At 25.4% G+C, this 14,876-nt stretch overlaps 1 protein-coding gene and 1 long non-coding RNA gene across 4 annotated transcripts; one reads left to right on the forward strand and one right to left on the reverse strand.

Annotated features, from left to right (window-relative positions):
* Positions 1-1,879: 1,879 nt before the first annotated feature.
* On the forward strand, positions 1,880-2,955 carry LOC140674940 (uncharacterized). The gene is made up of 3 exons (XR_012048296.1): positions 1,880-1,964; positions 2,432-2,545; positions 2,848-2,955. It is a non-coding gene; the product is annotated as an uncharacterized lncRNA (long non-coding RNA).
* On the reverse strand, positions 2,070-12,719 carry LOC140674892 (uncharacterized). 3 transcript variants are annotated; one of them, XM_072908818.1, is made up of 9 exons: positions 12,564-12,719; positions 7,244-7,339; positions 6,938-7,057; positions 4,688-4,895; positions 3,985-4,460; positions 3,101-3,278; positions 2,815-3,033; positions 2,421-2,650; positions 2,070-2,246 (listed from the first exon to the last, which is right to left on the reverse strand). In XM_072908818.1, the coding sequence occupies exons 2-9, from the start codon at positions 7,256-7,258 to the stop codon at positions 2,085-2,087; spliced, it is 1,608 nt and encodes a 535-aa protein (XP_072764919.1). In that variant the 5' UTR covers positions 7,259-7,339; positions 12,564-12,719; the 3' UTR covers positions 2,070-2,084. The 3 variants fall into 3 exon arrangements, with proteins under 3 accessions (XP_072764919.1, XP_072764909.1, XP_072764929.1); XM_072908808.1 differs by having other exon boundaries at positions 12,581-12,718; XM_072908828.1 differs by having other exon boundaries at positions 12,477-12,718.
* Positions 12,720-14,876: the final 2,157 nt, after the last annotated feature.

Here is a 14,876-nt window from a genome sequence, read left to right on the forward strand (position 1 = left end):
TAGGTTCTGACTGATGATTACAATATTTTTTTATATAATTAAAATTAAATTAAATTAAAAGGGTAAATATGTGTAAAAATATAGATAGTATCGAGAGAATAAGGAAGAAAATAAGCGAAGGAATAGAAAAGTCGATATGAAAGGTTGATATTCGATTATTGAATTAATTTATGGTTAAAAAATATACTTAATTTTAACAAGAGAGAAAGAGAAAACAATTAAGTTGATTTACTATTTGAACTGACTTTCTCGACACATAAGCAATGCGCGGGATGATTGTTGAATGTTTTGATTGTTGATGAATCATGATGAAAACATACGCAAGATTGTGAGTACTTTATTAAAAGGCAAAGTTGGAGCCAGAAAATAATTTGCATACTGAGTTTAAACTGAACTAAACTATGCTATATTGTTTTGAATCATAAAGCGAACTAAATTAATTGACATTCCCAGGTAGCACTGTTCGTTTTATAAATATTTTCTAAATGTATCTAATACGAAAAGATACGTTTAGAAAACGTTATAAAACGTTTATAAAACGAACATGTGCTATTTGGGTTCTTACGAGTCTGTCTTTTATGTCTCTTTCTCCGAAGAAACATTTTTGTCTAATGATCGTATATTGATGATTCAGACAGATTAGTTATTATAATTGTGTTATTTTTTTAGTGAATTTTTACAAAATTATTACTTTCTATTCTTACGAAATTTTGTTATTTTTCATAGTCTAACTCAATAGTTTTATAACTGACCAGTTTAATTTAGATTAGATACTTCACTTCATATTTGTTTTAGAATTATCTTATTAAGAAAACTTTTCTTGTTTCTTCCATATATTGAATATTGATTGATTATGATCGATTGAACAGATTAACGAAAGTTATATTGCGACGATCAGTTGATTCTCTATATCTTTCATTATCGGTCACTATCGTAACTCCGCGGAAGGAAGGAGTCATGATGATGTAACATCTAATTCAAGAAATCTTTATTGAAATAAAACTTATAATGCCAGCTTATATATGGCTTATATAAGACTTCATTATTATAACTTATATAAGACATAAATGTATACGTTATTCGTCTTTATACAAACTACAGTAACCATTTGACATAGAATTATTTAAAATTTATATTAAATACAACAATAATAGACTTGGCAATGAGAGCCGTGCGCGGATGTTGATGCGTAAAATTTCTTATTTAGAAATTAATTCTTTTTCGCTTTAGAAATTAATATTTTTTCTCGTCTACATCTCTTTAGGGAGGTAAAGAGGGGTATAGAATTCTCAAAAATGAGAATCTCTTACTTGGTGAAACTCACCAAGTAAAATATGTGCCCTGTGCACGAATCAAATTTCGCAAAAGAATTAATTTAATTATTATTGTTGTTGTAAATATCGGAGCCTTATTTCATATTATTATGTTAAATAATTATGACAATAAATAGCGCAATAAAACAAATTAAAAACATTATAAAATAAAAATAAGACATAATTTAAATATATTTTATTTATATATTTTATGCGAGCATTTATTTATATTTTATTAAAGTTATAAGAAAATTATAAGAAACAAATATACTTTCCTACTTCAAATTCTCAATATAAATACGGATGTTCGTCATTTCGATATAAGAGGTCATTTAAATATGCACTAAAAATAAAAAAGCTCGTAAACAGCTTAATTTATCAACTAAAAAATAGAACAGCTAGCAAACAGCATAATTTATCAAAGTTTATCAGCAAGAGTTTTAGATAAAAAAATAGAATATTTTATCTACTTATATATATATTGCTGTATCTTCATATATTTAAAAATTTAGACATGATTGATTGATGATAACATTCTTTTTGGTCTCAGTATAATTTTTGCTGGAGACGGACTAGAGAGAGATTTGAGACATTCGTTATATTGATGTGTAGTACTTGTGAATATTATACATTGTGATATTAAACAATATTGTAAATATTCAATAATTACATACAATAATTATATTTATAAGTATAATAATTATAATTAATTATTAAATATATTAATAATTAATAATTAAATATAAATATTTATAATTAAATATAAATATTTTATTCAATTGCTAATTGTTTAGCCATTGCTCTCAATTCTTTTCTCGCGATTTTGTCTGAGCCAGTATAAGGAAAAGCATCCAGAAATATCACTCCAGCACGAAGCTTATATTGATCCAGCATGTTATTCGCCACCAAATCTATTAATTCTTGCTCCATCACCTACATATAACAATGATTGTATATTCTCTCAACACATATACAAGATGTATCAAAAATTTTTTAAATAATTTAATTTTAAACGATTTTTAAAACTTTTCAATTCGCAATTGTACTTTATATAAAATACTATTTCATAGAGTTCTGTATGATTTCATTATAATTACAAAATTGTACCTTTGCACCAGGTATTTTGGTAACGTAGGCAACAGGATGTTCATTGTCTAGTGGATGAGGCACCCCTATCACTGCAACTTCCAACACTTCTGGATGTAATGCTAAAATACCTTCAATTTCTCCAGGTAAAATTTGATATCCCCTATACTTCATCATTTCTTTTATTCTATCGACAATGAAGAGTTCCCCGTCTTGATCAAAATAACCGATATCACCCGATTGCATCCATCCTAAAAAAATTCAAACTTACTTTTATGATACATTTTAATATATTTATATTTAGATCACTTAATTTATTTACATAATAAATATTTGTGTAACATTTGTTTCATTTATTTAATTATATATTATTATCAACGTCGCGCGTGCATATAGAAAGAGAAGTTTTTTTTACCTTCCTCATTAATACTATTTTTTGTCGCTTCAGGATTCCTATAGTAGCCATTCATCATGGTCGCCGTCTTTATCCATATTTCTCCCAGCTTATTCGGATCAAGGACTTTTCCGTTTTCTGGATCTACAATCTTCATTTGCACATTTTTAACTATTGTCCCGCAAGACCCGTCCTTATGATGCGAAAGCTGCAATGTCGCGAGCCCGAGTTCTGTCATTCCTAGAAACGGGAAATAGATAATTGATATTATATTTATAATATTTTGTTACATTAGAACAATACCTACCGTAGCTTTGTAATATTTGAACATGCGGTAAAATACATCTTAGTTCTTTTTGTACTTTGGGATTTAATATTGCACCACCACACAATATGACTTTCAAAGATGATAATGAATAATTCTTTATATAACCCGCTTTAAGAAATCGAGTAGTCATGCTTGTGTTTAGAAAAGTCATCGTTACCTAAATAAAAAAATAAGAAAAAAATTCATGTTTTTGCATTACAATACGTCAGTAACATGAAATATAAAACATGTTATTAATTTATCGACTAAATATGCATTACGACAATAATCAAGAAGATAATATTTTTGGAAGCTTTTATGTATAACCTGAAATGATAAAATATTAACATGTGCTTTTATGTATAACCTTAAATGATAAAATATTAACATGTGATTTAGATTTAATTGTGAGGTATGTATTTCTTATACTAATAGGTATTTCTTATGCTAAAAACTCAAATCTCCTCAAGATGACAAATAATTTTAACAACATATTAATGACATTCTTTTAAGAATTAGCTTATGTAACGTTAAAAATATCTTTCTCTGCTTAAAAGAAATACTTACATACCACGGAGTAAAGTCATATGTCAAAAACATTATTTTTACTATTACACTATTATTACTGCTTATAAAAAGATCTCTAGCAAGAAATTTGGTAATTCTAATATATCTTAGTCTAGTATCTAATATATTAGTTCATTGCTTTTAATCACAGAAAGAAATTTAAAAATACTTATTCTTATGACTTTAGAGAGAAAAAATACCTATAAATAAAGTAAAATAATAAGTAAATAGTAAATAAGTCAATAAAATAAATGCTATATTTTACCGCGCAATCGATCAAGTTATCACGATCTTCTCTATTAGCTTACGATTCTCACCTTGTATTTCTCGATAAGGCGACATGTCATTTCTTCATCGAAATCCGGATATAGAATCATTTTGGAACCGTGCACGATCGCATTTAGACTCATTATTACTCCGCTTGACCAATAAAGGGATGAAAACCAAATTGACACTGCATTGTTCAAATTTAATTTTTCATTCTCGCTAATTTGTAATAGACTGTAATTAGATATTTCTACGCCCTTCGGCATTCCCGTAGTGCCTGATGAGTGCATGATGCACGCCGTTTGTTTGACGTCGTCAAGCTTGACATATCGAAAATTCGCCATTTCCGTATCGGTGTACATATTCAAAATATCGGAAAATGAGATTCTGTCGGGATTTTCGCCGAAAACCACAACAATAGGATTGCAGTTGCTCTGTTTTATCGCACTCAATATTGCGTTTGCGGCTTTCTCACTGCAGAATATCGCTTTTGGAGTAGTCAGCCGTATAAAATACAGTGCATTTTCTAATAACAATAGTTCATGATTAATAAAAACTACATAAAAGACACTAAATAAAATAAATAATACATACACATTATTAAATTAAATAATAAATAAGAAGATAAAGAAAACAAAATCTAGTAAATTCAAGATAAATAAAATTATATTTTCTGTTGTTATTGAAATTATATTATCTCTAATTATTATAATCGAAACAATGTTTTTGAACTGTCATCACAAGATAACTCACGCAAATCCATATTTTCGTTCCACGGATTAAAAAGCGCGTTGATATAAGCTGCCGCCAAACAAGGCACGATGGAATTGGGATGATTTTTTGTACACACGCTGACAACATCGCCGGATTTGATTCCTTGCTTTTGCAGCCACAGCGCACACCTTACAACTTTGTCTTGTAACTCCGCATACGTAACTACTTGATCAGTGAGTGCGTCCAACTGTGACATTATTGTTATTATTATTATTAGACTATCTTAAAATTATCAAATGCGCGCATTTTATTACAAATTATTTAATCATAATTAAATTGACATTAAATGGTTTTAAAGTATCTCATGTAATTTCTCAAAAATGTTTATTTATTATAAAATATATATATATATATATATATATATAAAATTAATATAATGCAATTTTTCAAAAAGAAATAATTACGTATAAAAAATTATAAAAAAAGATTATTAGAAAATAAAAATTAAAAATTAAAACTTTAATTATAAAAATGCAAAAACGTGCTTAATTGTATATAAAAAAATACATTAAAGGTAGATTATATTATACGTATAATATTTATATCTATTGTACATCTATTATATAAAAATTTATTGTATCTATATATACATATTGTATATTTATTGTAAATCTATAATAAAATTATCTATCGTAAGTTGCGCGAAATTAAACAAACATGTGCGATAATACAAAATTTATTGAACTAACATATTCTATAAAAATTAAATTTCGTTAAATTAACACTTAATATTAATAACACTTATAATTATTAAATATTAACCTTTTATTCGCGAAATTTGTCGGTCGCGTTTTTAATATTGATATCGATTGCACAAAAATATGAGTGTATTCTAAAGTAAAATATTACAAAGTTTAGAATTAAATATTATCGATCACGCTCAGAAAAAATCTGCAGCAAAACAAACTAATTTATCCTTTTAGTCGTATTTAGCGAATTTTATTTCGCGTTAACTAGTGTGTTACTTGTCAGAAGAATCTTGATTTGGTCTAATCGTTAGGCTAGTTATCCTCTATTGAATGCAGCAATAAATCGATTATTTTAAAGATTATAATTAAAGATTATAATTCATTTTATTTTATTTTACAAAATTGTCTGCCAAACAAAATATCTTATTTTTATCACGAATAGATTATATCTTATTTTTGATCGCCAAAGTCGTATAAAATTGTACATTTAAAAATAAATCAGTATTAGTGTCTACATCCGCGTTCGATTCCTTACTAATATTATAATTACAGATTCTGTAATGTGCTCCGAAATGTCAAAATATTTTTATTGTTGCATAAAATAATAATCGTGTATTGTGCGCACGCATCTTGTGTTCCAATTATTATATAAATTACGTGTATTACAATTAAATATTATAACCGTCAATTTATTTTACTTATTCATCGTGTACAACGCAAATGCATTTGCGAAATTTAAATCGCACTTTATCTTTTGATTTAATCATTGGATTCTTTCCGTCACCACATGATTCTAGATAATTTTGACGATTTAATAATTGTTTATCTGAGCGGAATTTCTGGATGATAAAATTTATTTCGAAACTGTATGTACTTCTTTATATTTTGCGTTTTGAGGATTTTGGACCTTACTGTTTCAATGAATTCTGATAATATTTATATGGAAAGCAAGCTAAAAAATACATATCGTGTTGATGTCATTAATATAATATATATCATTAATATAATTATATTATTTGTTATTATATTATTATTTTATGTATCAAGACATCGATTCGACATCTTCAATCAATTATTTTTTAAAGGGAAAGCAACGCTGAGAGAATCCTATTTAGTCGGTGTCAAATACGACCTCCGATAACAGTTTCATTACTGTCATTAAATATATACATATATATATATATATATATATATATATATATTTAAATTATATTTAATATATATTATAATATATAATATTAAAAATAAACCATTATAAAATAATATTATTTAACTATTTTATTATATATTTGTATATGTTTTTATAAACTTAAACTTCTGTACTCTTAAAAAAGTTCTTTTTTGCTGAAATACCCAGGTAGAACAGAAAGTCACAATAATGTCAAAATACATTAAAATGATTAAAAAATGATCGAAAAGTGAGTTTCTATATTCATATTTTTATCATTTTAATGTCATTTGACATTACTGTAACACTATCGTGACTTTCTGTTCTACGTGTGTATGTCCTATATAATATCACATGTAATAGTTGATTTACTTGTGCAATTTTATCTCCATGGCTCTTCAGTTTAATCCATATTATTTCTCCAAGGCTCTTATAGTCAGTAATATAAGGCAATACTTTTCCCTTATAAACATTATTTGTTACAGTAAAATTCTGAAAATAATAGGTGTCAGTTCCTTGAAATAATTACAATATTTTTACAAGCTTTGTATTAAATTTGCATTTCATATTTTTAATCTGTACATATTTCTCGTTATATATATATTAACAAATTATATATTAACAATTTTTAAAATATTATATGAAAAAATTATTTATAATATATGTTTTTGCATTTACCTTGAACTCATCCATTTCGCCGAAGATATTCGAGTTCTGAATCCCAGGTATAAAGATTTGAATATTAAAAAGCAATGTAGCAACTTGATGATACCACTACATCATAAATAATTGCAATAATAATTGATAATTAATTTGTTATCTTATATAGTTATCTTATACATCTCGCTATTTATATAGTATCTCTACCAATATGCTGTCGATGTTCTGATATTCAAATTATAGTTTTTAACTTCCTGTTAGTCTGATCAACGTACAATATGTTACAACTATTACAATTAATTTTATAGACAATATTTGTTTTTGAAAATTTAAGAGTTATTAATTAAGTAAAAAGCTCTCTATAATTAAATAAAATGAAACGGTTTCAAGGCATAAAGTGCTATACAACTATAAGAAAATAAACATGAAAAAAAACATAAAAAAGTTAAATAAAAAATATAATAATAAAAAAATGTAATAATTTAATAATCATAAACATCGTATCATATTACATCGAGAGTTTGACATTTTAACTGTGGGCGGACGTTTCGACTCATTTTTAAGTCGTCCTCAGCGCCTACTATTATATATTCAAATTAAAATTCACGAAATAAAGTACGCGAAAAACGCAAAAACATTATTTAGTAGAAAATTGTACATCTACATATTAAGAAGAAATTAAATCCACGCAATAAGATAATTAAAATCTATATCTGATGGTCGCATACGTTATATCAAAAATTATTTTTAGCCATCGTTGAATTGTCGTTGACAAACATTTGAAATGTAGACAAGCTTGATTGTTTGCATTGTTATAAGATAACTTGAAATCCATGTATGTTGCTTAACTTGCAGAAAATTCTTACAATGAGTGTTTGCGACGGAGGTACAACTATAAGTTGACTCATGGCTAAAAATAACTTTCGATATAACGTATGCGACCATCAGATATAGATTTTAATTATCTTAGTGGATTTTATTCCTTCTTAATTGTAACATGTAGATGTATAATTTTCTACTAAATAATGTTTTTGCGTTTTTTGCGTACTTATTTAGTGAATTTTAATTAAATATATAATAGTAAGCGCTGAGGACGACTTAAAAATGAATCAAAACGTCCGCCCACACTCACAGTTAAAATGCCAAACTCTCGATGTAACACGATACGATGTTTATGATTATTAAATTATTACATTTTTTTTATTATTATATTTTTTATTTAACTTTTTTATGTTTTTTTTCATGTTTATTTTCTTATAGTTGTATAGCTCTTTATGCCTTTGAAACTGTTTCATTTTATTTAAGAGTTATATCTTTACTATTATGTATTTATTTAATTTTTTAATACTGAAATAAACTAATTTTACCTTCGGATCCTTGCTAATGTCGTTAAATTGTTCAATTATGTCAGATAAATAAGGTATTGTAAAATAAGATACCTGTTCTGAAGAACAAGTGTTATTACAAGTGCTATCATTAAATCATTTTATTAAAAATTTTAGGCAACAATTTAATAACTTTACTATATTTAAATTAGCTCTTTAAATAAAAAAATTTTTATTAAAACAACATTGATTAAAAATTTTAAATTTATAGCAAATGTACATGTAACATTTTATATGTAAAAATAAATAAATATTATAAAATAAGTATAAAATATTAAAATTATAAAATAAACATAATTAACTTATAATATTAACAAATTTCTTAACAATATTATTTTTGTTGTAATTTAATGTTTATTGTATTATATTATATGTATATTGTTATTTGTGTATGTATGTATGTGTTTTTATATAGATATTGACACACAAATATTCTATAGATATACATATATTTTTTTACAATTTATAAAAAAATTTATGTTGCAATTCTATTCATAATTATTGAAGAAACAACTTGCAACTTTCCTTTCTATTTTTGTTAAACAGCTATCATAAAAATCTTTATCTATAAGATGTTACGGTTAGATATATCATTCTAATACTTTATTTTATTGTTAGTTCTAATACATATCTTTATCTTGTCTTTGGTGGTGGAAAAATTTTAAAAATATATGATAATAACAAGGAAATATGACGTAAGACATTAAATTATAAATTATAAAAATCGAAGAAACATTATAAAATAATAAGAATATATATATTATGTTATGAAGAAATAAATCGTTGGAAAGACGTAACAAGTTTTTTCTAAAATCATATACATTCTCTCTTAATGTCTCGGGTCAAATGAATTACCAGGTCCGAAAAACAGGTCAATGAGCAGAAGGGTCGTTCTTACACTGTTTCAGACGTTTATTGGTTCCTTTTTTTAATAAAAAATATTTAATTTTCATTATACAAAAAATTTAATCCTCATAACACAATAGAGGAATAAGCGTGATTTTAAATTTAAAAAATGAGAACGGAAATAATTAATGAAATTAATTATGATGTTAAATATAATTTATTAAAGATTAAAAAACACGGAAAAAAATATATTATTATTTGTTTCGGCCGTTATCAAAAATTATTAAGAATATTCTAGATTTAATTAATAAAATAAAATTATTAAGAATATTCTAGACTTTCCTTGACGCTAAAAGTTAACCCAGTATATTGACTTATTTCGTATATAGCTTGTTTTGAACTCGAAATTCCACAACTTCGTAGCCTATATAGGTCGATTAAACCCTGCTACTCACGACCCAATCTGCAGGATCCAATTTGTAGAGACCCTGCAGATCGGGTCGTGTATAGACTTGCTAGACGACTCGATTTATGACTCTTCCGATATCGGGCGGTTGGTCGAGACACGATCTTTCGACTTCCCACTCCAATGCTCTGCAGGTTGGATTGTGTGTAAAACAATTGAATCAATTTTCTACTATACGCTGTATAATAAGATTTATTACGTGTATAATAAGATTTATTACGACTATATGCAGTAACTCATTCAAAGTGTCATAATCCATCCGTAGAAAGTTTTTAAAATCAACTGAATCTAATTCTTTAAGAATATTAATATGATTAAATTTTTTTCTCTGTAATAATAACTTTTTAACCCAATATTTTCTTTTTCGTTTCTGCATCAGCATTTCGTTTTGTGGCAATAAACTCGATGTAATTCCGATTTTCTTTAATTTAGAAATTGACGGAGTCATTTTTCATACATATTTGCAATGCAGCAGTCAGTCACAGATTGGATCGTGTGGAGAGCAACACCCGATTATCCTTACCTAATTACCCTGCAAATCGGATCATGAGTAGCGGGTTTAAATTAATTATTCTTTCTCTCTTTCAAATAACAGTAGAAATACGCAAAGTTAGTCAAGCGAAGAGATCGGCATTTATTAAATTAGGTGGTAACAATGTTATTAAAATATCTAATATACGATATAAGCTTACGATCTTTAATAACATTCAAAGTACGAATTATATATTGTCTTATATATAACCAGGTAGCAAGCACACGACATTTTGACGTCAAAATATGGTCAGTTTGAACTAAATATGACGTGATGTAATGACGTAAAAATGACGAAAAAATGACAGACTAATGTCACAGACCGATGACGACATTTCAAGACGTTAAAAAGACGTGACTTTATGACTATTTTAGACCTATTAGTGACGTTTTAATGACATTTGATCATGAATCTTTTTCTCTAGCGTAAATTCGTAAAAAATGAAAAATTTATTCACAAATATTGAATTTCTTAATAAAACTTTTCATTTTTCACGAGTTTACGTTAGAGGAAAAGATTCATGATCAAGTCCCAAGTTATAGAGGAAATTCATATTAGAGCCCTGAAATATAAAGAATTATGAATATCAAAATTATACACAAAATTGTTTTAATAATTTAAGATATAAAAAATTAAATGAGTTTTTAGTTAAAATAGTAATACTAGGCGATTTATAATAATGACTTAAGAATCACGTATTATGACGTTTTTTACAACATTATTAAGACGTCACAAAAAAGACGTTTAAATTCAACATTATTTGGTCACGTGACGTCATTGAACCAGAAATGACCAGTTTTCGATATTAAAATGACATGTGCTTGCTATCTGGGAAATTATATATTGTGCTACATAAAGGTTGCAATTTTCAATAAAAGTAAAGTAGATAAGTGAATAATTATCTACGCGCGCGTATATATAAATCATGACATCTCAATTGTCATTATGTAATTTATTAATAAATTAATTAAGAAAGGCTCTACTTAAAACATTAAAGATAGTAAGTATATAATTTCTATTTGCAGCAGACTTCTTTGCAGATATAAATTTCTTTCTCAAATGCATTTTACAATTGATTTGTAGGTTGTAATTGTATTAACAATTCAGACATTCTATAATGATTTATGTGTGAAATGTAATCTTGACACTTATTAGACACTTTTAATATTTGGACATTATCTGTACAACTGTAACTGCAATAAAAGCAAATAATTTTTAATTAAAATATCTCTAAAACTGCAGCTGGAATAAAAAAATCTAACAGCGTTTTTTTATATGTATATTATATTAACATAAGAATGTATAAATTGCACTTAGTGTCGATTTAAGATTCCATTAATTGATATACAACTTGACTACTTGCATTAATTTCGAATTTGTTATTAAACAACTAATGTCTTAACAAACATTTTTCTCATTTTATTAAATTTCTTTAACTTGCATACAAGTTTGGAAATAATTTTATGTACTTGGTGTGTGTTTTGACTTTGTTTCTAAAACGATTTGTTTTAAAATGTACTCTTTTTTATCTATCTCTCATATACATTTATAAATTTAAAATTATTTAGAAATATCCTTTTCTTTTATTATAAAAGATATTTATACAAAATGTTTAAATATATCATCGAAGATCACTCCTGAAAAATTTTCTTAAATAAATCTTTCGTATTTCTATTTTTCTATTTATTTATAGAAAATAAAAGTAAATAATAAAATTGAAAGTTGTTTAAGTTACAAATTTTACTGACAAAAAAGGCTGCATATTTTTATATGTCATATTCAAAATTAAAATATTTTTATAGTAATACGAATATAAATATAGATATGTATTTTATTGCCATAAAAGTTAAAATATAATATAAATATAAATATAGAATATAAATAGAGGTATTTTGTGTCATAAAAGTAAAAATATGTGTGTGTATGTATATAAAAATTGTTAAAATTGAAGCACTTAATATGTCGGATAAATTACACACAATAAAATGATATAATAGTAAATGCGAAAATGAAAAAACATACCGTTCTTTTGAGAACAAAACAAAGAGTTTTATAAAATTCCTTATTAATAACTCGTCTTGAAAAGACTGACCTATCGTTTGTACTTACACGATAACAATACTAACCTTCTATTTTTTTTACTTGCTTAGATTATATACTGCTCACGAAAAAAACTTTTACTATTATATGAGTATGTTAATGTGTTAGAAAATTCTTCACTAGTTGCACCATGTACAGTGGCCGTGTGAATACTAACGGTGTCCTATCATTTGCTACATTATCTGAAGTTCTACGAAGTTACAACATTAAGTAAAAACATATCCCCTCTACTGTCGTATGTACAAGATAAACGCATATATCAAGAAAGACATCATTAAAATGACTGTAACAATATGTATTTTTCTCTGTAAAACATGAATCGAATAGAATGGAAAAGAATAAGAATATTTAGAAAGAAATACAATTTGCTACTGAAACTCTACACATTTTGATAAATCAAGTAACAAATATATTTGCTTAAATCACATATTCAGTCCATATATTATGTTTCAGATAACATGATAATTTTTTTAACATATTATAGTTTTAATTAAACTTTATTGAAAGAGAGAAAGAGAGAGACATAAATTCTCTCTAATAAAAAATTTATTATTATTTTATTATTTATTTTTTATAATTATGTAATCTTTCGAATATGTGAATATATTAACACTTTTAATATGATACGTTCGATAATTATATATGTACGTTTTATGTATATGTTTTCATATAATTTTTTACGGAATATGTTTTCTAAATGTATTCATCATTCTTTAAGCTTAATAAAAAACGTCTCGAAAGAAATATTTTTAAAACCATAATTTAAAAAACATATTTTTTATGTTTTTATAGATAAGATAATTTCTTTTTAAATCAAAATTACGTAAATAATGATGTATTATCAGAGATTACATATTAAATTATTTTTAAATGTATAAATACTTTTTAAAACATTTTCTTTAATCGCCCAGACAATATAAAAGATAAAAGATGGCAAAAAAAATGTCTAAAAGATATCTACAACATATGTACCTTTTTGTTTTGTTGAAAAGACAGTCTAAAACATCTTTTCGTCATCTTTTTACATCTTTAAGAATATATCTTTAAAGATGTACTTTTTGTCAAAAAAATTTATTTAAAAAAAAGCTGGACAATTATAATGTTAAAAAAGAGTACGTATACATTTGAAAATAAAAATTAACATATAGTCGTGTATAGTAACATGTATAATACATATTTATATATACATATACATAATTTTAAATTAAAAAATTTTAATTTATCTTATATATAGAAACATAAAAAATACGTTTTGTAAATTATTTGTAAAAAGAAGTGTACATTTGAAATAGAAATTAACAAGTCTCATGTAGTAACATAAAAATACATATTTATACAGGGTGTTTGGCAACAGGGTGGACAAAATTTAAGGAGTGATTCTACACGATAAAATAAGACAAGAATAACAAAATTGCGATAGAGGCTTCGTTTTTTAGTTATCAATTATTTATAATTGTAATTCAAGAAGCTATTTTTCAAACTCACTTATCACACGCAATCTTTCATTATGCACATAACATGCATATAACTATATGCTAATTACAAAAGATGCAAACATATTTTCAAACTTATGTAACTGTTGTTTATTAAACGTAAAATGTATATACACATATACATATGTACATTATATACATATAATGCTTACAAAACATACGATTATTAAAAAATATTCGAAAAAACTTATGATTTATTAAAAAAATATACACTACCGTCAGAAAGTTTAAGACCAAAGTAATAAATAAAGGTCACAGAAAAACTACAAAATAGAAATGTTTCCAATTATAAACAAATTAAACTTTATTTTTAAAAGAAATACATAGTAGTAAAAATAAATAAAAGTTTTTAATTTATGAAAAATCACTGAACACTTCTCATAAAAAAATCCACCCTTTTTCTCTATAACTTTCGAACAAAGTCTAGGGATCCTATCGATTAGTTTTTTATTGTCTCATGTATAACGTTTTATTTCCTTTTTAGTATTTCCCATTAAGATTTTTCAGTTTATTTAACTGACAACTGATGATTTTTTAAGCTCCTCGAGAAAATAATTTGTTTTTACATGCTGAAGCATGACATTTTGCTGATTGTTTATTTTTTTACTAACAGTTAAAGAATTATATTATAATACCGCAAAAGTAAAAAGAGTTTGCTTTTTGGGAAGAAATTATAAATTAAATTTATATGGTCTTAACTTTTTGACGGTATATATATTAATAACATATATATTAATAAATCATAAATTGTAAGAATTATAAGTGACGGACTAATGTTACAGAACGATAACGACATTTCAAGACGTTAAAAAAACGTGACTTTATGACC

The sequence above is a fragment of the Anoplolepis gracilipes genome, chromosome 2, assembly GCF_047496725.1.
Source record: "Anoplolepis gracilipes chromosome 2, ASM4749672v1, whole genome shotgun sequence".
Lineage (NCBI taxonomy): Eukaryota > Metazoa > Arthropoda > Insecta > Hymenoptera > Formicidae > Anoplolepis > Anoplolepis gracilipes.

What these genes read in the sequence shown, in the direction of transcription:
- LOC140674892 (XM_072908818.1), bottom strand. An exon ending in GAACGAAAATATGGATTTGC is followed by an intron (nt 4,461 to 4,687) that starts GTGAGTTATCTT and finishes TATTGTTATTAG; the next exon opens with AAAATGCACTGTATTTTATA. An exon ending in GCCTTATCGAGAAATACAAG is followed by an intron (nt 3,279 to 3,984) that starts GTGAGAATCGTA and finishes TTTTTTATTTAG; the next exon opens with GTAACGATGACTTTTCTAAA.